Source organism: Crocodylus siamensis, chromosome 11 (genome assembly GCF_052110815.1).
Source record: "Crocodylus siamensis isolate JL-2025a chromosome 11, ASM5211081v1, whole genome shotgun sequence".
Classification (NCBI taxonomy): domain Eukaryota; kingdom Metazoa; phylum Chordata; order Crocodylia; family Crocodylidae; genus Crocodylus; species Crocodylus siamensis.
The window spans coordinates 24,614,962-24,640,737 of record NC_143405.1 but is presented as its reverse complement, the minus strand read 5'-3'; the positions used below and the strand labels follow the sequence as shown (position 1 = coordinate 24,640,737).

General features: G+C 52.1%; 1 protein-coding gene across 2 annotated transcripts in view; it reads right to left on the bottom strand.

Moving 5' to 3' along the window:
• SLC38A3 (solute carrier family 38 member 3) overlaps positions 1–25,776 on the bottom strand; it is an 84,527-nt gene that overhangs the window by 21,249 nt on the left and 37,502 nt on the right. For both annotated transcript variants that reach the window (XM_090021193.1, XM_090021194.1), the window contains 6 exons: positions 22,448–22,655; positions 20,067–20,151; positions 18,864–18,979; positions 2,639–2,712; positions 1,471–1,563; positions 1,120–1,201 (listed from right to left, as the gene is read on the bottom strand). In XM_090021193.1, coding sequence (XP_089877319.1) covers positions 1,120–1,201; positions 1,471–1,563; positions 2,639–2,712; positions 18,864–18,979; positions 20,067–20,151; positions 22,448–22,548 — 551 coding nt within the window. In that variant the 5' untranslated portion in view covers positions 22,549–22,655. The remainder of the gene's footprint in view (positions 1–1,119; positions 1,202–1,470; positions 1,564–2,638; positions 2,713–18,863; positions 18,980–20,066; positions 20,152–22,447; positions 22,656–25,776) is intronic.

Sequence of the window (25,776 nt, the reverse complement as noted above, 5' to 3'; positions counted from 1 at the left end):
CAGGGCCACCACCCCCACCCGGCTGGAGTACAACTCCTTCATGATGGACAGGGCCAGGGAAGGGAGGGGTAGTCACACTCTCCCTGGCAGAGAACTAGCAGGCAGCTGTACTCACGGCTTCTCAGACATTGCTTCATTAATGTGCCACTTCCTCCTCCAGGCCCCAATTCCCCATGCTCCCCCCACTCTTGTAGCTTCACCATGGAATCTAACTATCAGCTGCTGTCTTCCACACCAGAGGTGGCTGCATGTCAGTGCAGGGTCCTTTGGAAACCAATGCACACAGTGCCTTGGGGCATGTGTTGGAGCAAACACCTCTCTGAAGTTTCTCCAACCTGGGTTGTTACCAGCTGCAGCTGGCTGGGACCTTAGGCAGGGGGGAGTGCAGGCTAGAACTCAGGTCTCCAGGGTTGCTGAGTCCCAGACCCTCCCAGTTGCAGTCTGCTCCAGGGTGGTACCCTTCTCCCATGCACCCAACTGATTCAAGCAGGCCCCCCTCCCCCCTGAGTACTGGTGCATTCGCCATGCCCCATTTGTCATCTCCTGAACTTTCTGAGGAGCCCTTGGCTGACTCCTCCTGCTAAATTTATCTGGGTGCAGGTCATGCTGTCCTGAGACACCGTGGGAGCAGGAGCTGGGCATGGCCCAGCTTGCCATCTGTTTGCAGCAATGGAGCAGGGTCCTAGCTCCCTGGCAGGAGGAGAGGGAGATTTTGGAAGGACTCCGCTCCTGACTGCAGCCCAGTGCCCTCTGTGCTATGCTGTGGAATAGGCTCTCAGCCCTGCTGTCAGCCTGGCTCTCAGCCACGTGAGATGCCCTGAAAGGGGGATCGCTAGCTTGGGGCATCACAGAAACCACAATGGGTGCCAGAAAGAGGAAGAATGTGCCTTTCCCTGCACTTGGCAGAGACATACCCCCCGTCTCCCAAGCGTGTCCATGCTGCCTGGCTCCTATCTGTCTTGAGACAGCTGGGGAGCCAGGACTCTGGCCTGACCCACCACTGCCCCCTGCAGGACACAATGTGGATGTGTCTGAGCCATATGCTGCTCTGGGTATTGGAAGGGGTTGGCAGCGGGAAGGGAAGGGAGCGGGGAATAGGGCAGGGGAGGAAGCACTCACGTGGTCTTCTCCTCCAGGTTGAGGAAAGTCTGGATCACCAGAGGCACTTCAGATTTCACAATGTACAGGTAGCTCGACATGGCTGTGGGAAGAGCAGAGCGTGAGCACGGGTCATGGAAGCCCTGGCCCCAGACAGTGCCCTGATGGCCACGGCAGTGCCTGTTGCTTCCTAGGGAAAGTGGAGAACCAGACAGTGATCTGTGCCTGGGGTCCTGGCTAGCACTCAGCCCTTCCATCCCCCCACCCCAGGAAAGGGCAGTGCTCCTGATTATGACTCCTGGCTGTAGGCTGAAAGGGGTCTGCATGGGATCGGCTGTACAGATCCCCTCTGGGTGCCCATTCCCCTCTCACCTCCAATGTTCTGTAGCGTTATTGCCACGGCAGCTGCCAGCTTCCCAGGTGTCCCGAAGGCGCGATAGCCCAGCTGCTCATAGGCTCGGATCCCTGTGGGACAGACACGATCCTCGGTGAGAACAGAGGCAGGGGCAGGGAGGGGTCTCAGAGCAACTGGTATTGGCACTGGAGCAACTAGGTGAGGGACCAGAAACCTAGTACTGGCACCACCATCCACAGGGCAGTTACTAGTGAGTCATGCTAGCAGGGGATGTGGGACATGTCAGCATTAGCATCCCCTTCACCCTACTACAGCCAAGTACCTGCAGCATGGATGCTGGTGTGTCCTCCAGGGAAGCTAGTCACAGCTGGTGAATCAGGTGTGACTGACCATCAGTTCCTTCCCTGCCTGTCCTCCATGCCCCTGAGATCTCATCTACTGCCTGAAGTCCGAGAGCTACCCCTTATCTTCCTGGGATCTCAGTCTCATTAACCCACTGCTAAGAGTATCCAGCAGGCCCCACAGTTTCCACCATGCCGTGTCTCTGGGTTGGGAGGAGGAACCCCCATGACTAAGGCTGCTTCCGTATTCCCCTTCCCCTATGGTAACAGACAGTAAACACCAAGAAGCATAGTAGCAGAGCTCCTGGGACCTCAGTGCACCCCCCAGCTAGAGGTCCCTAGCAGTGGCAATGCAGAGCCTCGCCTCTGCTGCACCCTACAGTGGGGTGCCCCCAATATGGCCTGCTGAAATGGAGGTGTAGCTATGGGAGGTGGAAGGAGCAATTGCCCTAGACTGCCATTTGCCGGGGGCACCTGAATGCTCACATCACAGGGAAGGTCCCACAAGGCAGGGCACCCCTGTAGGGCAAGCCCCTTCAGGACTTCACCACCCCCATGCTGAATGTATTCCCCATAGTCAGGCCTCCAGGTGCCCATGTCAGTCACGCCAACCCTGGGCTGGATAAGAAGTGTGCAGAGGACATAGGTATTTTTAACCTCTCTGTAGGGTCATCTCTGATCACACACTCTGGGGGAGGAGCCTATGAGCTATTAAAGCACAGGCAAAGGATGCATAGAGACAAGAAAAGCTGAGAAGCAGAAGGGAGAGCTCCTCCTGGCTCTGCGATGGTGGGCCCAGAATTTGTTCCCTGTCCCCCACCAGCCATTTTGCAGGAGGACTTACCCACAATGCCTGAGGACTTCAGCAGCAGGTGGATGGAATAGCTGGAGAGCAAGGCCACTGCGGTCAGGAGGAAGCTGCAATGAGAAGGGCAGGTGGGTGGAGCCAGCAGCAGGGTCCGAGGAGACCACAGCAGGGCAGATGGAGAGCTCAGCAGCTCCAGAACATTAGAAAGCCCTGGGGAGTTTCCAAGGGTTGGATTTTCCCAGGCATGGAGCAGCTGCCCCCTTCCCCCCCATGACTTGGAAGGGCATCCCTGCATGCAAATCAATGCTCCAAGCCTTGGTTGTTCCTTCACCAGTTTCCCCTTCAGGAAGAGGTACAGGACTACATTTATAGATATCCCATAAAAACCAAGGCTAAAAACACCTGTCTGTAAAGTCTGTAAAAAAATGGAGCCATCTAAGCAATCAAGAGTTTGATAGACAGACAGAGCAGAGCAGAGCAGAGCAGAGCAGCACTACCTGGTGTTTGAGCAGGACTGCAGGGAGCATAGCCCTCTCCCCTCCACCCATGTGCTGCTGTATCCTGTTGCTTGCCTGTATGTAACACTGCTGGGTTGCAGTTAGCCAGACAGTAGTCTGTCTTTGGGAATCCATGATGGGACAGAGGCCAGTGGGGGTAAACCGGCAGGGTGAACTGGCGAGGGCAATAAGGTACAGGGTGTAGCCAGCAGCTTCAGGGCATGAGGTAGCAGGGAATCCTTGGGGTAGGGGCAGCACAGTGTAAAATCATTGCTGCAATCAAGCAGGGTTCCCAACCCAAAAACATTTTTTACTGATAATCTGTAAACTTTTTACTAACAACCAAACTTTTTTACTATGGTTGGTGCTAAACCCCTACATTTGAACCCAGTTCTTGTCCAGGCCCTGGCAAAAGGATTACATTTGCATTAGGTAAAACATAAAACATGTCAGTAAAAAAGTTTGGTTGTCAGTAAAAAGTTTGCAAGTTCTCAGTGAAAACATTTGTCTTGGGTTGGTCACCTGGAATGTTAGTGACATGGGAACAGCCAGAAGTTAAAGGACCTAGCTGGCCCCTCATGCCAGAGTGAACTACAACCCACCACTGTTCCCTAGCCCCAGCCAGCCCAGCCCAGTCCACTGCACGTCTCACGGCCAGAGAGCAGTCTGTGCTGACAAGAGGGTCTTCACCTGCACTCAGTGCTAGAAAAGAGAGCAGCAAATCTGCTAACTCATCAGCACTGGCAAGTCTACTAAATAATTGGTACCAGTGAAACTGCTGGCTAATCAGAATCTGAATCTCTCAACTGAACATTGTCAAAGAATCAGCTAATCACATGTTGGTTCCTGGGCCCTACTCACATCCTTGGAAGACAGTGGAGGACAGGGAGTTTGTTTTTGAAGTGTTTATTTGCCCTATACCAGGGGTTTTCAACCTTTTTTTAACAAGTGTACCCCTTCTGTCTCAAACTTTTAACTCTTGTACCCCTTTTTATTTAGTTCTTGTTTTAAATGTTATCAATTATGTGATATAAGGCAGGCTACATTAATTAACATTAAATACATTATTAATATATGCATTAAATATATATATCATAGTTCGGCTGGTAAGTCTGGTAAGGGAAGGGGTGTGGGGGGAGGCAGATTGAGGCCCCCGAAGTGAGGGAAGGAATGCGGCTGAGGGAGGGGCAGGCACTGCCCAGCCAGGGCGGGGTGCAGAATGGAACTGTGAGCGGCTTATCCCGGAGGTATGGGGAGGGTGGCTCCCACCACTACACACACCTTGGGAGGGCATGGGAAGTGTGTGCCCCCAGATCTGCACACGTGGCAAGGGTGGGCTGTTGCTGTGGGCTGGAGCTGGGGCAGCACTGGGCTCTTCCTGGCAGGGGGGTTGGACCAGGCCTGTGCTCGGGGTGGGCAGCAGTGGTGGTGGGAAGGGAACTATGGGGGTTGTGGCTACAGCCACCCCAAAATTCATCATAGTCCCTGCTCCCAGAGCCACTGCTGGCTCCCACCCTGAGCACAACCCCATCCCAACACCCCTGCCAGGAAGAGCTTGGCACAACCCCAGCCCACAGTGGCAGCCCGCCCTTGCCCATGCACAGATCAGGGGGCACACGCTCCCATGCCCTCCTGGGGTGTGTGCAGCATTGGGGACTGTCCCTTCCCCACACCTCCCAGATGAGCCACATGCAGCTCCATCCCCCGCTCCGCCCTGGCTGTGCAGCGCCTACCCCTGCCCCAGCCCCACTCCTTCCCTCACCATGGGGGCCTCGATCCGCCCCCAACCCTCATGTCCCTTCTCTCACAACAGACTTACCAGCTGGACCATGCTGCTCTCCACACTGCGGGGTTGCACTCCTGGCCACCTGCATGCTGCACTGCGGCTGCATGCATGTAGGGGCATTTATCAGCCATATCAGCCAAAAAAAGCCGACTGCCGATACAATCAATTTTCCTTATATCCGTGCACCTCTAGTAATTTTTTCTCACTCGTTCTGTGTACCCCCTATAACCTTTTTAAATACTCCTAGGGGTACGCATACCCCCGGTTGACAACCACTGTCCTATACAGTCCTGCAATTTGTAAACAGCCAATTTGTCTTTAAGATAGGGCTCTTTCAGCTGGTCTTTCCCTAGTCTCCTCCCAGTCAAAAAGATCTAAATTCAGCTTCCTCCCTCTTCATCGCTCTGTGATCTCTCAGGACCTGGGTGCTCTTTCTGGGTTGCATCTGGTGGTCACGGGAGGGGCTGCTCCTCCACATTGCTTCCCAGTCAGCTCCTCAAACCAGTCTGTGGCCTTGCTCCTAACTTCCCAAGTGAAGAATGGACGAAGTGCCCAGCTACATCAAAGACTGTGTTATCTGTGTGCCATTGTGACAGGCTGCTCCTCAGGGACAATGAAGTCCTGGGTTGAAGGAATCCAGATGTGGGCCAAACTGAGATCAGACAAACCTCCCTCTCCACTAACGCCCATTCATCCTCAGAAGAACTCGCGCAGCTGACACCTAGTTCTCCACAATAAACCCCTGCCCATCACCCACTCAGGAACATCCTGTGTCAAATTAAATCTGTTGTGGACAATGGGAATTAACATAAAAAAACAGAGGAAAAATATCAAATCTGCAAACCTTACCCCCAGCAGAATTCTGGCCCCATAAAGGGATCACCGCTAGAGACACCATGACAACCACTAGGTCTTTGGATCTTGCTATTCATTTTACATGGAAGGTGTGCAGATGCTCTGGTGAATGGCAGCAGGGTAAAACCTGGAGGTAAGGTGCTCCAGGATGGTGGTGGTGTGAGGTTTGTCCCAGCTGTCTTCCCTCCCTGTTCCCAACAAGAATGAAGGCATTGTTGCTTTGAGATGTCATTAGCCGCAGGGCTATTTGTTTGTTCTCCTGCATGTTGTTCTCCTGTTTATGCTCATTCCACATCCCAGCTCTCCATGTTTCCTTTGGAACAGCCCCAGTTTCCTCTTGGTCCAACAGAGCACTCAAGGCTTGTCAAAGGAACTGCAGGCCACGGGGAAAGGGCCCCCCACCACTGTGGTGGAGTTATTGATGGGCTCCACATTAGCAGCTGCTCTGGGAGGAAAGCTGAGCTACAGGGGGAGGTTACAACCCCATGAGCCAGAACAATCTGTCCTGCAGTTTCTTGAAGAATCCTGCAGCCTTTATCAACATGAGGATCTGCCAAACTCTCACTATGGTGTAGGGGATCATAAGGTTACACAGCCCCCAAACAGCCAACATATGCACCCACATGGGCACTGCAGTGATCACAGGATGTTACATCATTGTCTGATCCTGGCTCACCTCCCCCATCACAGTCCAGCTCTCAGTAACCTGGGGACCCTTGTGCTTCAGGGTGACAGCCATGAACATCAGGTCTAGTTTTAAAGTCCAGTGCTTTGACAGCAAGATTGCTCCTGAGGCCTCTGTTGCTGTGCATATAAGCAGTGATAGGGAAAGCAGCACAAGGAACATAGCTTTTTTATTGGGAGGATACAGAAGACACGCTGGGTTGAAAGAGATGCAGCAGTGAGAGGTTGGCTCTGAGCTCCCATACTTCCATGGGCATTGACAGAGTACTGCTACATTCTCCACAGGGTACTGTGCTAGACGCTGGCACTTAGCTGAGTGTGCTGAGGGTGGCCCACTCTGACAACATGGCAGTACTGGCAGTTGGAAGCTGACAAATCTTTGGCATTGAAACTTCCCAGTGTGGACCTGGCTTCAGGCCACACAACAAACTCCTAGGGAAAGTGGTGAGACCCTGGGGTTTTTAAACAGCAGATGGGACAAATCAGCTGCAAAATAACTGGCTCTGGTGAGCTTGAGTGGAGGTGGAGGAAGGGCAATCAGCAAGGGGGAAAGACTACTCCACCTCTTGTATGATGTACGCAGTGCCAACCCCTTGACTTTAGGACAGTTGGTAGCTCTTGGGGGAGCCTGCAGTTGGTAAACCAGCGTAATGATGTGCTCACTGGACATGGACAGACAAACACATACCCTGCAGTAACTTAACATCATTTTTGTATAATAATGTACACTACATCAGGATCAGGACTGGCACATGAGAAGCTACTCTGGGGTAGCTCACATAGTAGGTGGTTGTTACTGTGCCTTGCTAATAGGCAGTGGTAGAGAAGGTAACGAACGACCTGTTTGCCATCTCCAGATGGCTTTCCCAGGATGGATGTATACAATCAAACCTAACTTGGTCCAACTTACACCAGTGGAGTTTTTTACTGGTATACTAGTGATTCATCCATCTATCCAGGCCTAAAAAGGGCCCACTGCTTTTACAGTGCTATAGAGAAATGCTTACAAGGAAGATTAGGAGCAGGGGTTCGCAACATTTTTAGGCCAAGTGCCAAAAAACCTTGCAACCTGGACTTCAAAAGTGTTGGTGTTATGGGGCAGCCAGAGGGGGAGCCGTGAGGGGCCCAATCCTTATCCTGGCAGCACAGCCGTGGTGGTCTCTTCCCCGCCATGCTCACTGAGGTATGTGTGCTGCTACTGCTGGCATTGAGTCTAGCCAGGACTCCAGACCGCTTCCTGCTGCAAGCCGCCCAAATCTGGGCAGGCCCCTGCCACCTGCCACAGAGCCTGGACTGCTCGCAGCGGGCATCTGTCAGCCTGCAAGCGACTGCACCGGGGTTTGGAGCCCTAGCCTAGTTTGTCAGCAATGGCTTCATGCACACCTCAGGGCATACAGTGGAAAAGGGGCTGGGGGCAGTGCTACCAACCTCAACTGTCCTGGAGTTTCTGCCCACCCCGCCTTTGCCCTCTTCAGTCTGATGCTCCATAGTGTTGCTTCACTGACCCGGGCACACCTCTCGGACTGCACACATGGCAAGGACAAGCCCTGAGGCATGGAGATGGCAAAGCCCTGAGCCCACCCAGGCGGGCTGTTGAGGGCAGACGGTCCTTCTGCCAGGCCTGCAGCTGGCAGGAGGCAACACCCGCAGCCACCCCTGCCTCCCATGCAGGGGATCCCAAGCCGCACCACTCCTGCCCTACCCTTCCTCACTAACCCGTGCTGCTGCCCCAGTGTGATGGCATGGCACATGCAGCTCTGTGGACCACATACCCAAGGCAATGGAGTTGAACATGCCACACTCCTCGTGGATGCCCAGCTCCTCCATGCCACACTCCTCTTCTGGCCGTGTACCTCAAGGTGTATGTGCAACTGCCACTGCCATGGAGCCCAGCCAGGGCTCTGGAGCCTGGTACAGCTGTTTGCAGTCTCCTGGCTGCCTGCCACAGCTGGTCTGGGCTCTGGCAGCTGCTGCCGGCCATGGAGCCCAGGCTGCTTGCAGCAGGGCTTGTAGCCCCCAGCCACCTGCTGCAAGCAGCCTGGGCTCCGTGGCTGGCAGCAGCTGCCCAGAGCTCAGGTCAGCTGTAGCCTGCTGAGCAAAATGGCCTTGTGTGCCATGCTCTGCCACACATGCTGGGTGTTGCTGACCCCTGATCCCAGCCATGAATGTGAGCAAAATACATTGAGGGCCACTGAAGTAGATAAAAGAGCACAACAGGACTCCAAACCCAGGAGTGCTTGTCCGGGGTAAGAGAAGATGGTGGCAACACACAGATGCTGGGGAGCTTGGACACCAGGGTCCTATCCCTGGTTGTGCTGAAGACCTGCCAAGTGCCAGCAGGGAAGTCATTTACATGCTTGCCTCAGCTCTCCCTCTGTAAAACAGAGAGGGTGATAGTGGTAACAGCATCCAGGAAGGCCAGTGCCTGTCATGTGATAGGGGTTATTTGAGATAATACCATAGGTCATATGACCTAGTCCAGAACTAGGGATGCAGGTTTTCTCTTCTCCCTCCACCAAGATGATGGGGCCTGAGCAACCTACCCTGTGCTACATCTTTACCTCCAAAACAGCCCTTCCAGGGAAAGAGAGGTTCTGACCTTTCCATTATGCAGATGAGAGATGGAAGCAAGAGAGATTCCCACACAAAGCCTGAAACCAAATCAAGACTTGAACCTGAGCCCTAAAACAGCACCTTAACCTTCCTTCTTAGCCTTTGGGTCTCCAAGCTCATAAAGAGTCTCAGGGCTTATGTTGTCACACCCTGCACTGTCACCCCATCCTGCGTGTGCCCCCCCTCCCTTCCTGGCTTTTATATTTAATCACTCTCTCCATTTTACACACTGCTTGCTCTATTCATGTCCTTTCATCACATCTGATGAAGTGTGTTTGGGCTCACAAAGGCTTGCGCTATACATATCTATCTAGTCTGGTTAGCTTATAAGATGCAAATCTACCCTGCCTTTTACTAAACCCAAATTCAGCCAAACCCAGTAACATCCCTGTACTTTTTAGGCAACTTCACTGTCATTCATTTTTTTAATAAAACACACACACACATCTTGGATCATCAACTTTCCATCACAACCTTAAACCACATAAAGACACCCGTGCACCCAATACAATAAACACACCCGTTCCCCATTTTCACAGGGAAGCAAGTCCTTTTATCTAACCTGTGATTCTCAGTCTGTCCCAGTGCCCTTTGTTTTTATACTGGCCCTTCCTAACAGATTTTCTGCTGCTTTACTTTCGTGGGCTGGCAATGGCATTCTGTGCCTGACTGTTTGTTGGGGACGTGTTATTTTCCTCTGGATCTATTTTTGTCCTGGTTTTACTGTCTTGTAAAAATACCTTCTTATTAATGAAGAGGACAAAAAATAGACTAAAACAAACAGCAGACACCTGGGTTCCACTGTGATGTTGAAATAAGCCATATCCTGCCATGCTGCATATCTAATCAGTTACCCGGACACAGTGTCAGATCTTCAGGGTAACAGAATCAACATCACGTAAGTCTTATCAGTGATGCTGAAATACAGCCAGGGAGAGGTTAGAATAGTTTTTAAAGAGTCAGAAAGGTGTGCTTCCCCTCTCATATGCTGTTGGTGTAAATCAGGAGTGGAGCCAGGAGGTAAATCCAGCTGCTGCCCCATAGCATTTTTTGGGAGTTGATCAAAGACAGCAGTCCTGGGGTTGTTAACAGGATGCAGGAAGTAGAACTGAGCAAGCTGGGTCCAATCATTCTGCTGAGCAAAATAGGAAGCAACAGACTCAGCGGGGGGGGACAAAAAACAACCCTGTTGGCAGCTGATAACCATTCCCACTCAGCTTGCTCCAAAAGGGCCTGATCAGAATGAGTTTGGTTGGTGGTTTGGAGTCTATGCCCATCTTTTATGTTCACTGGCTGGACTGGTGCAGACAAGTCCCTGCCCACTCCAGGCCTCAGTTAACCTTTCTCGGCCCCTCCACACTGAAAACTGGGATGCCCCCAGGCTGGTACTGCCAGCTAGAGCATTCCCAGGGTGGGCGCTTGGTACAGTTACACTAGCCAGCCTCACCAGCCCATCCCCTAGGAGAGACTGGGCCAGTGAGTCACTGCAAGCAGCCTGCAGTGCCCAGTCCTGATGCTGCCACGGGACTTGCTCTGATCCCCACCAACAAAGAAGACTTCTGCAGCCCACATACCACAGCACTGGGCACATGATAATAAGATCATATTCCTCCTATCCACATAGTACTTCCCACTCTATCCTATCCAAGGCCAGCCACACATATCAAAGATCACCAGCCCATGCCCTGCCTCACAAATACCACCCAGCCACCTTCATTCATCTTATCCAGCTGCCCACTCATTACCATCCTACCCAATACTACCCAAGTTTGCCTTGCCTACTCACTTTGCCATGCCAGCACTAGCCTCTCCATGGCCACCTTATTGTTTCCATTCCATTCTGCTCTCCTTGCTGTGAGAATGATGGTCCTGGAAGCCCATACTGACCCACTGAGTAGTGTACGGTAGCCCAGTGCCCAGGGGCATTAGATGACCTTTTCAGTATATATCCATGTGCCATGAAACCAGACATATGAAGTGAGCTGCAGCTGGAATGTCTCCAGTCACATAGTAAAAAGAATTGCCATAATGACCAGGTCTATGCTAAGCATATGGTTTCTGCTCCCAAATCCACACTTTCCTCTTCCTCCTTCCTTGGTACAGGGCCTGATAGGTAGGCTGTAGGCTAATGCTAGCACTGGACTAGCTTTGAAAGAGGGATACTTTTGAGGTAGCACACAAGAGTCATTAACATTTACAAAGGCTTCTGGGGCTGATGGTTGGCACTGCCCCAAATGACAGTGGGGAAGGGATAGGTGGGTGACACATAACTTAGCCCAGCAGAATGGAAGTGGCTGCATGGGGAGCAAGGCATATTTGCCTGAAGGACTGCTTCTGGGGAAGGGTGGGAGCCCCGTGGGCATAGGGAGGTGGCAGGTTTTAAAACATATGCAGCAGGAAGCAATGCCATGGTAGAAGGCTTGTATGGTATTTGAGCCACTACAGTGGGATGCAGGAGATTCAAGTTTAGCTTTCAGCTCATCTACAGACTCTCTGAATAGCCTTGGTCATATCCCTTTGGGCTTTCATCACATCTGTACAATAGACTTAATATTCCTCCCTCTTGCCTATATGTCCTGTAAAATCCCTGGGGAGGGCACCATGTCTCACTGTGCCAAGCATCCCAGTGCCTATCCTCAGGAAGATCCTAGTTGCAGTGTGAATAAACCACTACCAGGAGGTGCCTTGAGTGGCTCATTCCTGGGTCATTCTGCCCCTGCAGCTGCACCTCCCAGAGCTGCTCACAACCAATAGGTTCTTCTGAAGCTGCCTGGGCCTCTGAATAAACTCAGCCCCTGGCTGCTTTGTTTGGACAATAGCGTGAGGCACTCCTCCCTGCTGGATGGGGCCCTTGAGATGGAAAACAAACCAGGGCAAAGGCAGCACCTGCTGACAGCCACTGCTCTCCGAGCCTCCCAACAGCACAGAGCAGAAGGCTTAATGGAGCAGCGCCTCATTAGGGCTGGAGCTTAATGAGGACATAGAAGGAGTAGGTCATCCCCCTAGCAGCTCTTTTGACCCCACATGGCAGCACACAAGCAAGACTACAGGCTCCAAAGCTCCCCAGGCAGCCTGGCACTCACAGGCAGCTTCAGCCTCCATCACGTGATTTGCAATACCAGAGTCCTCTCCCTGCTCCCAGCTTAACTGCACAAAGCTGGACCCTTCCTCCTTGTCCAGTGCCAAACACCCACTGGCATGCATGGGATCAGAGCCGCAAGGACTCAAAATGCTGCTAGAGGGAACTCAGCACATTCCTGACCCTGGGGCTCAGTATCATCAGCACTGTTGAGCACTCAGGCCTGTTCCCCATTGCTGTCCACGTTTCTCTGCCCTGAGATATGCAGCCATTTCCTCTTTGCTTTACAGCCATTCCTGGGAAGGTTTCTTTTGACCTCTCTCCAGCTCCCTGATGCTGGCACTTCTAGAGGTGCGTGGTTCTTCCTTGCTCCAGTCAGCACTGCCCCCTCCCCATCTCTCCACCCTGGCTGAGGGGCTGGGGATCCAGGAAGGCAAAGAAGCCTGGCTGACTCAGCACTGCATGCAAAGTTCACAGTCCCCCCACAACCCTCCACCCCGGGAGACACCGCTATGCCCTGTGCCTTACTGCTGCCACCCACGGACCCAAGACACTGGACCTCTAGTCTCTCTCTGCCCACGCAGCCATCACTTGCCTCCACCCCCAGTCCTGCCTGGTATGGCCATGGCAGCATGCCAAGCAGTGGGAAGAGCCCAACTGCTTTCTTTGTGAATGTAGGTACACAGCCCTTGCCCATGCCAGGGGATCACTAGCAGCCCAACCAGGCCCTGAGATTGTGGCAGGGCAGCTAGGGGTGGAATGGAGTCCCCCCGCAACAGACATACATCACTCAGCTACACCCTATGCCTCCCTGGCTGCAGGCTCAATACAAGATACTCAGCTGCCTTAGAGGACAGGCAGCATCACCCTGGCATCTAGGAGTGTCACAGTCTGTAATGGACCAACCCTCCTAACCCCACTCTGCGTTAGGGTAATCCCATCCCCATTACTGTAAGGGATCTGGGGTGTGAAGGGGCTGAGTGACTCTTCCAAGGCCATACAGTCAGTCTGTGGCGGGACCAGGAATGGAACCCGGTGTCACATGACCCCGCCTAGTGTCCTGAGCACTGTGACCTGGCTTCAAGACTAATGAATGCCAAGCTGCAGGGAGGCACTCACAGAATCACAGAATAATGAGGCTGGAAGGGCCTTTTCACGGCCATCAAGTCCAATCCCCTGCTTAAGGCAAGGTTATTCCTATCTCAACCATCCTGAACATGTGCTTATCCAACCTGTTCTTAAAACTTCATGACCAACCCTCACACAAGGCCCAGGAACATCAAAACATCCAGCCTGCCATAGGTAAAGGAGGGAGATGATGGTACTGTTAATGTCCTGCCACTGCAAAGGAGAACTAACTTTCACATACACTCAAGAGATTCAAGAAGATCTGTACCCCCCTGCTACAAGGAAGACAAAACCCCACTGTCTAGACCATGGGCAAAGCTCCTTCCTGCCCTCAAAGTGATCGGTTTGACCCAGAGTGGGGGAGCAATGCCCTCTAGCCAGGAACCTGGTTTTTCAGCTCCTGGCAGGAACACTGGCACACCCCAGTCAAAATCCCCAGGTTTAGTTGCAGCCAGTACCCACGGCTTCTGCAATTTGGGAGTAAGGTGAAAAACCCTGCTGGAAGGTAGGGCTAGGATTCAGAGTGACCACAACATTCTGGCAGGCAAGCTAAGGAAATATGGGCCGGATGAATGGACTGTAAGGTGGACAGAAAAGTGGCTGGAGCATCTGGCTCAGAGGGTAGTAATCAATGGCTCGATATCTAGTTAGCAGCTGGTATCAAGTGGAGTGCCCCAGGGGTTGGTCCAAAGGCTGGTTTTGTTCAATGTCTTCATCAACAACCTGGAAGATGGGATGGAGTGCACCCTCAGCAAGTTTGCAGATGACACCAAGCTGGGGGGAGTAGTAGATATGCTGGAGGGCTAGGATTCAGAGTGACACAGACAAACTGGAGGAGTGGGCCAAAAGAAATCTCATGAGGTTCAACAAGGACAAGTGCAAAGTCCTGCATTTAGGACAGAACAATCCCATGTACCAGTACAGGCTGGGGGCCAACTGGCTAAGCAGCAACTCTTCAGAAAAGGATCTGGGGGTTACAGTGGACAATAAACTGAATATGAGCCAACACTGTGCCTCGTTACAAAGAAGGCTAATGACTTCCTGGGCTGCATTGGTAGGAGTGTTGCCAGCAAATCAAGGGAAGTGATTATCTCCCTCTATTCAGCACTGGTGAGGCCACATCTGGAGTACTGTGTCCAGGTTTGAGCCCTGCACTACGGAAAGGATGTGGACAAATTGGAGAGGGGGGCAACAAAAATGGTGAGGGAGCTGGGGCACATGACTTCTGCGGAAAGACTGAGGGAACCAGGCTTATTTAGTCTAGAGAAGAGGAGACCGAGGGGGGATTTAACGAGGCCTTCAGCTACCTGAAGGGGGGGTTCAAAAGAAGATGGATCTAAACTGTTCTCAGTGGTGGCAGATGACAGAACAAGAAGCAACAGTCTCAAGTTGCAGCAAGGGAAGGCTGGCTAGATATTAGGGAGAATTTTCTCACTAGGAGGGTAGTAAAACACTGGCACAGGTTACGCAGAGAGATGGTAAAATCTCCATCCTTGGAGGTTTTTAAGACCCAGCTACACAAAGCTTTGGCTGGGATGATTTAGTTGGGGATGGTCCTACCTTGAGCAGAGGTTTGGACTAGATGACCTCCTAAGGTCCCTTCCAACCCTATTTTTCTATGTTTCTAGGCCAATGAGGTGAGGTGGTCTTTGGGCCAGCCTGGACCAGGACAGGATTACAGGCCTGTAAATCTCAGGCCTGATATATACAAGTGCATCCAGCTCCCAGTCCAAACAGGACTCCACCCCTTTGGAAATTAGGCCTGTGTTCTCCGCTCTGTGAAACACTGAGAGAGAGGCTCTGGGGTCTGCAGTAGCCAGGTGGGCAGGGGAGGACACAGAGAGGCTGTGCTGCTACCCCCTACACTGCACAGCCCCTGCATGAGCTGATGTTCGCCCTGCACGTGTGCTCAGTAAGAGTCTCTCCTCCTCCAACTCTGGCCATTGCATCCTTGCTTCCTAATGGCACCCAGCCAAGATGTGCTTTCTTGCCCTTGCCCTGACTCCTTATCCCTCTGCCCTGCCACAGCTGGCAGCAGCCTGTGAACCTGGCCAAGCATGCAGCACTCCTGAGGGACTGGCCTTTGCCAGCATGTGGGAAACCCCACAGGTAAGGGCTGGGGATTGCTCTATAATGATTGCCTGGAGTCTGATCCTGGAGCTAGGGGGTGAAGGGGAGCTGCCAACCTGTTACTCCACACCATCAAGGGGCTTCTCAAACCCAGGAGCAAACAAAGCTGCTGCTGTGAAGATCATGTGTGCACCAGGGGTGGAAATGCACCCCTGTACCCAAAGGCAAGCAAGTCTGGGCAGCTCTCAGGTGCTAGACATTGTTATCAAGGACCTGGGCACACACCCGGTGGAGCGCGGGGATGGGCTCTCATCTGAATGGCTAGAGGGGACGGATCTCCTTGCACCCTGAAGAAACTACGCTTGTGGCAATCTGTGTGTGTATTTATTGAGTTTCTGCATGTGTGTGGGAATGAGCACATGTCTACAGTTGTACCAGGCTGTCAGGTATTCAGGTTGTACCAGGTTGGGTTTGTGAGCATGGATGGAGTATGGGTTTATGTTTGTGGATGAGTCTGTGCATTTTTGTGTCCTTGCGCATAGTTGGGCTTGTGCATATGTTCATGAGTATGTGTATGGATGAGTTTGTATGTGTAGTTGTGCATGACAAGTTGTGCTTGTGCACATCTGGGCTTGAGCATGTATGTGTCCAAGCCTGGGTTTGTGCACACGGTTGAGTCCATGTGTGTATTTGCATTTTAGTGAATTTGGGTGCGTGTACATGTACACGTACAAGTTCTGGTTTATCCCTAATGAGAAATATGCATGCATCTGTGGGTGTATGGGTATGTTCCTAGTGTGCCCGGCTGGGGCACTCCACTAAAATATTCTCACAAGTGCCTGAATGCAGAGTGCTGCAATGGGCAAAAGACAGCCATTCTGGCCCTGCCTGAGAAAGCCTGTGTCCTAGGTGCCAGAAGTGCAGGCTCAGCAGTGCGGCCCACACAAAGGTAGTGCCAGAAGGGGAGGGGGTCACAGCCTTTCCAACAATGTGCTGATTTAGGCCACAAGGGAATAGCAGAAAAATGCTTATCAGCTAATCTGTACAGGCACCCCCAACTGGGGCTCTGCTGGGGACATGGGAATAAAATGAGTGTCAGCACAGGCAGAGGCAAGGGAACGCCATCAGTGTTGTGGAGGGGGACATTGCCTCTCGGAAGGAGCAAGAGGGAAAGCATGTGCAACCTCCAAGGTACAGAGTCTGAGTTAGGGGAGAGGATGATACACATTACTGATTTCAGGCAGCCAGTGCTGACACTGAAAGGTATTGGGGCCACTATTAAAGCCCAGTGCAAAGATGTTCTTATGCATAGCCAGCTCAGCACCCACAAGACAGGTAAGCAGAGCTTAGCCTGCATCTGAGTATCCTCTAGCTGCAATAGGCAAAGTGACACAGTAGTTGTGGTATCCTGCTGCAGATCTAGAGGGGCAAGTTCAAGCTTTACTCCACAAGTGAGCATGCTAGCATTGCTCACCCTAGTGGACCCAGCTAGAAAAAAGCACCTACTCATGCAGGCTGGGGACTCCAATGTGGTTGGATGTGATGACAACTACAGCGCTCCCTTGTGTGCCTTAACTATGTTAGCCCAATGGATTGGTGGCCTCCGGACCTTCCAATTGGGTGTCTAGCCCTAGCATCTGCTCATTGCCACTGTTCTCTGCATGGGGACAGAAAAGTGCTTGCTTTCATTTTAAAGGTCCTTGCTTCCCTGTGCTCACCCCAGAGAATGGGCCTGACACATTGTGCAAGATCCTTGATTTCTGTGACTGTCCTTAGTTTCCAGGGAAGCTCATTCCACAGCCTCAGGATAGCCCCTGAGAAAGTGCCTGTTCCCCAAAGATGGGAGTGACACTAACATTTCACTGTGTAACAGGAATGATCATCAATCATCTTCATCACAGAGTTTCTGCTAATGGGCTGCAGGAAACCTTGAAGGACTGACACTTGACTACATGTCCTGAAGGAAGTGATATAGGGAGCAGAGGACAGGAGCAATGGTCTCAGAGTAGCCCACATGGCTGAGGAGTATTCTGTCCCTGATGAAGCTACCCCAGGGCTGAAGGCTTCACACCTAGGTGTAGTGCACTGCTGCACACCAGCTGAGTGGTGCCAGGTGAGGATGGAGGTTTCTGGCTGAGTGCAGATGGCAGGGAGTGCCAGTCAAGCATGCTGCTCTGAAATAGCTTCAAGAATTCCAGAGCAGCTATGGGTGAATTCAGCAGCCATGGGTCCCCACCTTTGACCCAAGGAGACAGCATCATGCCTGAAAACTCCTTCAAGTGCTCCCCTCTCCCCACCTGAAGCACTTCCACTTTGCCTGGGTTCATTTTAAACCTTCACTCATAAAATGCTGTAATCCAAGCCCTGGGCCATCTTGGTACTGGGGATGGCAGCAGGTGGTAACACAGATGCTGCTCTGAGCCACGCTGAGGAGCATGGCCACCCTGTGTTTCCTGCTGCTGACACACAGCAGCATGATGGGCATTTGCTGCCTTTGCCTCCAGCTGGAATCCCCTGTGTCTAGATGATTGTTCTGCAAGGGGCAGGTGGCAGGGCAACTGCTGGATGTTCCCCTCTCTGCCAATGTACTGGCATTGCAAGGGCTCAGGGATAGTACCAGCAGGATCACAGAAAGCTCTGACATACAGCAGGCTGTAACCCCCGGCAGGCCCTGCATCTGTCCCACAATCTGTCAGACATAAAGACCGCAATACTTCATGAGCAGCCTCCAACACCAAAGCTTGCCCAGACTGGGCCCCAGTCACAAACCTGTATCTATGTAATTCATATCAAGAGAGCAGGTGCAAACCTTCCCCAATGTGCCAATGCAGAGTGTGCACAATCTCTGTATGCCAGCCAGCTCACAGTGCACAAATCCACCAGCTGGACAATGCTGAACACATACAAAATTGAGTTCACGTGGCTCATGGCTTGCAATGCTGAGTATATGCATCTCCCAGTGTGCCAACACTGTGCGTATCTGTCTACTGGCACACAGAACACCATGCATATGGCCTGTGGCATGTCACAGAGCACACACCTCTCAGTATGTCAGTACTTAGCATATTGCCACACAGTGGCAAAAGCAAATGCCAGGATTCAGACCCATTAATAGAGGATTAGAAAGGCTAAATTCAGACTTCAGTCCAGGTGCAATTTTACTATTTCATTAAATCTCCAGGGCAAATTCAACCATGTGTTATAGTCTGGGCATCCCAGGGAGCCAATGGGTTTGAACAGGACTGTAGTCAGGGCAGAACTTGATTTCAATTCCCTCTGACCTCTGTAACATGACATGTGTATCTATCCATCCAGCAGGGTCCCGCTGGGTCTTAGGTATGGACATATGTCATCTGCTACCCACCTCTGTAGATCACTTCTCCCTCTGCACATCCATCCATCCAAGTTCTTGATCACTACCCTTGTATCTGAGTTATTTCTGTTCACCTGTTGAACCTGAGCCATCCAAGGTGCAGCCCCTGCTGAGCTGTGTTGCGTCACTCCCCACCACCTGTTCCCCCAGAAGAGAACACAGAGAGCCCCACTTACAGGAAGAGGATGATGCCAGTGTTGGCCATGGCATAGGCCAGCCCCAGGATCCCGCTGCCCATAATGGCATTGCTGAGGTTAAACACCGACATCCCAAAGGAGGTCTTCCCTTCGAACTGCATGGACAGAACACAGTGGGTCACACATCACAGACTGAGAACTTGCCCACAATCAGCCTTGCCCCAGACCATGAGCATTGAGATACGTCCCCTGTGGAATCAATGTACCCCAATTACCCACCGTACTGAAAGAGTGATGGCTTCAATATACCCCATCTAACTCCCCATGAAGCTAAGTTTGTATACTGTGCCCATCAGTAAAGCCCCTGAGCACATTAGCAGTGCCATATTAGCAAACCCCATCCCCAAGCCATTTCCTAAACCATGCTTGTCCTTCCTTCCCAAGACAGCCTGGATTTTAACCTCTAATGCCTCCTCGTCTTCTACTACTTTCTCCCTTCTTCCTCTGTGCTGTTGCTCCCCCAGGTGAGTGTGTCAAAGTTTTCCTTCCAGCCCCCTGCCAATCCAGAGGATATGAACTTGCTGCAGGCCTGTCAGGGACTCTCAGCCCTTAGGTCATGCTATGGCTACTTGTGCTTTTGGCTCTGAAGGGCCTGACTGGTGCATCAGCCATGATGGCTGCCAGAGTAATGGAACCAGTCCCTGCCATGGATACCAGCTGGTGCTCAACCCAGTGCCAAACTGGAGAGCACCTGTCCCTTAAGCTGAAGGCGAAACTCCATGGGTTGGGAACAGCAGGATGCTTACAACCTATACTGGTGCCCACCTTTAAAGAGGTAATATGTCATAGGTAATGAACTGCAGGGGGACTCTCACCCAGAGGACCCTGTAAAGTCTCTTCACCCATCTGTGCCCCCTAGAATGGGCCCTGAGGGCACATGTGGGGCAGACTGTACTGGAACTGAATTCCTGTGTCTCACTGGAATGGGCTCCGTGTGCAGCCCCAGGGGTGGAAGGACCAGCCCTGGATTTGTGAGTCTGTCCTCTCTCTCTGCACAACAGAGTGAGTCTGTCCTCTCGCTCTGCCTGCTTGGGCCTCCTAAGCCTGTCTCCACTCCTGTCACTGCAGTTAAGGGCACTGGGTCACTGCCTTGCATGGGAGCCAGGATCTCAGCCAGAAGCACAAGGAAGTGCTTTAGCTGTAGCCTCTACCTCCAGTTCTCTCACCCTTGTCCTGACTTACGTCTGTGAAGTGGGTTTGCTTCTTGTCAGGGCCATGAGGCAGGAACTCCTCCATCTCTGCCACGGTGGGCTGGTTCTCATCAAACCTGGAAAAAGGTGTTAGGGAGAGAACAGATATAAACTGTCTATTGTGATGCCAGTGCTTCCCCACCTGCACTCTTGGGTCAGCTCCTTGCTGCCAAGCTGGCCACTGCCCAGAGCCTTCTCCTCAGGACTGTGGAAAGGAAGGGACCAGGGTACTGCAGCTTTTCCACTTTCACAGGGGTGGAAAATTGCACTGGATCTGGCTTCTGCCAGCATTGTCCCTTCAGGACATTCCCTACAGAGGGAAAGTAGAGCAGAGTGATTGCCCGTGGCACCAACCCTGTGCCCTCCACACAGAAGCAAATGGAAGGCTGCCTCCAGGGTGAGAGAGAAGGGAAGCCCAGAGAGAAGAAGTGTCCCTATCTGAGTGCACCAGACAGATCTGGGTTAGGGGCCGCTGCTCAATCCCTGCTGACTCCCAGGCGGTGAGACAGTTGTACCACAGGGAGGGGAGAGCAGGCGTGAGGACCTGGTGCAGGCAAGCCAAATGCAGGGGTCACTGAGGCAGCCAGGCTGGGGTGCCAGCTTTTGTGCTGTGAAGAACCTCCCTTACCTCATGTTTGGGAATGTGACACTAGCCCACCATGCTCTGGCCAATAGGACACACTGGGCCCATCTACACCTGCGCATTTTACTGCATAGTAACCAAGATTACTGCGCAGCAAATATGGCGACTCACATCTACTTGAGCATAAATTTGATACCTGCGTCATGCAGGTATAAAATTTGTGCCCAATTAGTTACTGCACAGTAATTCACATGTAGACACCTTACTGCGTAGTAACACTGAGTGCGTGGACTGACTTGGGATTAACTGTGTGTGTGTGGGCTGATTTGGGGATTAACACAGTGTTAATGTCTTTTAACACCAGCACATGTAGACGCCAGTCTGTTCCCGCTTACTGCACAGTAAATTTAAGCTGGCATAAATGCATGTGCAGACACACCCACTGTGGCACCCACAGGGAAGTCTGAGCAAATCAGAAGACTATGGGATGGGTAGAGTATCAAAACAGCTAGGAGATGGGGTAGGCCCCGTTCATCACTCATCCAGGAGTGGCCCCCTGCCAGCTCTGCAGGAACAAGGCTCTGAGGCCTCCTACATCTCCTGGTCAGGGCATTTTCCCTGATATCTAGCCCCAGTTGCTTTGTTGTGTAATTTTGACAAGGCTGAAAAGCCCAGCAGTGATCACAGCCACATTGCACTTGGTGCTGTATGCCTGCACCTGCCACAATCTCAAAAGACTAAGGCAGGGAGTGAGAAAGATCTTGTCCAAGGTCATACAGCATATTCATACCCAGGAACAGAGCCCAGGTGTTCTGGATCCCAATCTAATTTTAAGCACCTGCCATTATTCCTGGTGACTTGGCTTTGCCGCAGGCTCTGTAGCTCTTCTCCATCTTGGAAACAGATTCTTCTTAATCTGGACCAAGGCCAATGCCTGCAAACTGCCCTGCTCAGAGGCCTGCTGCTCTGCTCCTGTTCCCTGAAGCTCTTGCTTGGCCAAGCTGGACATATTTAGCCCCATCTCCTTAAATCACCCTCTCCCTTCTCTTCTTTGAATGCTGAGCCATGTACCTTCCTCATTTGAAGGTGCCCAGAACTGTACGTAATGTTCTAGCTGCTGTTTTACCAGAAAGGAATTATCAGCCCCCTGCTCTGTGGCAAGATGCCCCTACAGTACAGAATCACATTAGCTATCTTGGCAGCCTGTAGCTGAGCCCTGTGGGGCCTGGCATTGGAATGGCATGGGGGAGGAAGGACTGAGAGGCATTAACAGAACTGGGAAGGGAGGGGCCAAGGCGTTGTGTATCAGAATTGAAGGACATGGCCAGAGCTTTGGGAAGAAGCCTAGGCTGCAACAGTTGGGAACAGAGGGATTCGGACAGAGCTATGCATGAGGAGATCCCAGCAGGTCCAACTTGAGAGACGCAGGAAAGGCTGAAAGGAAAAGGCTGTGTAGCACTTGTCCTCCCTATGTTTGGATCCACTGTGCCCCACGACTGTCAGCAGGGGATGGAACTCGGCACCTCTGGATCTTAGTGCGTGAGGCTCTTTAGCTTGCGCTCTGCCAGGTCAGGCTGTAGCAGGCTTATAACATCCACACTGTCCAGGCACCACTAGAAGGAACAAATCGCCACCCTGAAAAATGTAAGTGGCATAAAGACTAGACTCCCCTCTCCTCAACAGAGTGGGGCCATGACTCTGGAGCAGGTGATGTGAGAATATTTCCATCTCTGGGAGTCGCCTGAGCCCAGCCAGAGCGACCCCTGCCAACCCTGGTGTACTGTGTTTACCTGTCAGAGGGGATGGATGAGGCATTCATAGCTGCATTGTGTTTCCCATTGGGCACCAGCTCCACCATCTCTGTCTGGATAGGAATCTCTGTGGAGTCCATCTGTGGCAGCAGGCCTGAGATTGCTCTCACTCTCTCTGTCAGTGCTTCGGGCTGGTGGCAGGAAGGGGAGTTGGATTTACTGCAGATTCAGGTTTCAAGCTCTTGGTCTGGAAAGGAAAGAAAGCTGGGTGGGTTCCTGCCCTTCAGAGACCCTGGGGAATGGCACCTTCCCAAGGAGCCAGTCCAGAAGACCACAGCTTGGCTCATCCCCATCCTGTTTCCAGATGGGTGAGGCCTGAAGTGGTAAGCTGGGCTGTGCAGCACTGTGATTCCAAACAGAAATTTGCCAGGCCACAGGCCTGACATTATCCAGACCTGCCCAAAATATCCACCTTCGTCCTGACATCCAGATCCAAATGGCACATGTGGAAATGCCAGCAGGGTCACCCAGCAGTCAGCTGGCACCCAGAACCCTCTTCCTTATTTAGGTGAGAGCTGCACCAGAATAGTCAGAGGGCCATACACCTCCCTTGGAGTGCTGACTATGGTATACATTAACTGATCTGATCACATCCAGCTGCTAAAGAGTTGTCCACTCCACCCTGAAGCCTCCTGAAGGGGGCTTTCCTTTGAAGGGGACAAGCTCACTGTCTGAGATGGAACAGCTGGAGGACCAGCTGGCTGACCCATGTGCTGCCCACATCCCAGGCAGCAGGTATATCTCAGTCTGATCTGCCACATTATGCCACCTACCCCAAAGTGGAGCTGTACAAAGAACAATCAGAGAGTCATCCAAACCCATGTGCTGAACCCACAAAACAGCTGATTGCTGGATGAAATATTCCCTGACATGTCAGGCAATGACAAGGACATGGATGGTCAGGGCTTGATACTAGAGTTATGAGCCAGGGAGGAATCTTGAAACTGCATCCAATGTTTCATTGACAGTTGTTTCCACACCTGAGTTAACATTCACCTGAGTTAATGTTTTTACACCTAAGTTAATGTTTTTTAGCTAGAATGAAAAACATTCTGCAGGGCTGTGAAATAGGAGTGACATTACCTAGAGCAGCTAACAGAGGGCAGAATTGCAGAAAAAAGAACAGTTTGATTAGATTAAGACCATTAAAAAAGGGGACGGTTGTCCACATCTGTGGAACGAAGAGTTTAAAGGGAATCAGGCAGATTATAATGAGCCATGGAGTCAAGCAATTTCCTCGCTGCTGCCTGAACTTTGGGTGGAACAGAAATCAAAGGAGGGTGCAACTGCACCATTGCACCCCCCACACATCTACCCCGATGGTTACTAAGACGCATGTGAGACAGGAAAGTCAAAACCAGGAAGTAGTGATCCAGACGGAGTCACTAGCCAAGGGTTCTGGAGCATGTAGCCATCACTGTAAAGGGACCAGGATATGGGCAATCACTGAACTAAAGTCACAAGCCAGGAGACAGCTATGAGGAGATAAGGTGCTGTTTTGGAGTCAGAAGCAATGAGCTGGTGGTCAGGGACCAGAAACTAGCAGCTAGACATAGATTCGGGCTGCAGCTGGGAGCTGACTAAGGCCTAGGAACCAGGAACATGGAACCAGGATACAGGCAAGGCCAGGAGCCACTTAGAGAGGCATCTATCCTGCTGAGTAGCCTGAGGAGTACTGGAAGGTCATGGCTGCTAATGTCCAGGCAGCCACACCTAGGTGGGTAATGATAATGACCGCACAGTGAGTAGTTGGGCTACTAGCAGTCAGGCCCACTCTAGCAATAAGGGTCGGTGGAGCTAAAGCCTGCCTTCTGCTCTGTTTCCTGACAGTACGCCCATCCCTAGAGCTCCTCAGGTTTCACGTGTCTGGATTCCAGGACTTCAGGGTCTTCTAGATTTCACAGTCAGCCAGAAATCCCGATGCAGGTCTGGGACCTGGACAGGCCAGGCTTTCACAGGAAGCAGGACCTGGTCTCCCAGTTCAAGGGAATTAGGCATACATTCACAGTTCAGGGAAAGACTTTGTTGCTCTGCTGCTCCTCTTAAAGAGGATACTCAAACTGTCAGGGGATGAGTGGGACAAAGACATTAAGGGCTTGATGCTATTGTCATGAGCAGATAAGGTCAGGAAGCAAAGGCCCTAACTAGAGTCAGAAGTGAAGTGATCAGGAGCAAGTGTGTCAGAAGGCTGAAGTCTGTTAGGGACCGAGACATGGATGGTCACTAAGGCAGGTCCCAGTGGGATAAGAAGAAGGATCCAGAACTAGGGTTCTGGAGCAAGCAGCTGCAGCTGTAAGGGACAAGGACATGGCCAAATGTTGAACTAAAGCCAGAAGCTGGATGTGAGGAGACAGAAGTCTAGTCTGGAGTCAGAAGCAAGAAACTGGTGATAAGGAACCAGGAACTAGGAGCTAGACATGGATTCAGGCTACATCTAGGAGCCAAACGAGGAGCTGGGGCAATTGGGAACCACAGAGACAGCAGCTGTAATGAGCAGCAGCTGGGGGAAGGGAGGGAAGGGAAAGGGGAAGGGGAAGAGCTGCTGAGCATGGAGGCAAAGGGGGGGATGCCGAGAGCTGAGGGGATAGATTCTTACCTGATTCAGGAGCTTAAAAAAGTCCCTGGCTGCTGCCTTGGTCTGGTCTGCCCATGCTGGCAGGAGGGAAGCTGGGAGTGGGGGTGCAACCACTCCCGCAGGGCTTGTCAGTGCTCCTGTATCCGCTTTACAAAATGCTGTATCTGCCCAAGCTAAAGAGGCACTTAGCCCAGCACAGAATGTCTTTCTGCTCCTGTTCCCCTGCTCCATTCCTGCTGCGACTGATCAATGCTCCACCCAGAGGCGTGTGCCCACACACCCTGCCGCTCCAGCCTGATACTCGAGTGTCCGGACCTTGGGCGCATGCCTAGGCTGAGATGTTTGTGGGGGGCAAAGAACAGAGTGTGGAGGTCTGAACGCACCCTGGTACCACTGATGCCACCCCAGCTGCCACTTTCACACAGGCTTTGCCCCTGTGCACCACCCAGAATCCCTTGCCCCTGGGTGCATATCACACCTACATGCCACAGTGCCTGAAATCCAAGAGGTTGGTTGCTGTAAGGGCTGGAAGGGACCTTGAAAGCTCATTGAGTCCAACTCTCCTGTTCTGGGCAGGAATACTGCTGAGATCAAATGATCCCAGCAAGGTGTCTGTCCAGTCTCCTCCTGAAGTTTTCCAAGGTGGGGGACTGCACCACCTCCTTGGGAAGTCTATTCCAGATTCTGGTCACCCTTACCATAAAGAAGTCCTTCCTTTCATCCAACCTGAAAC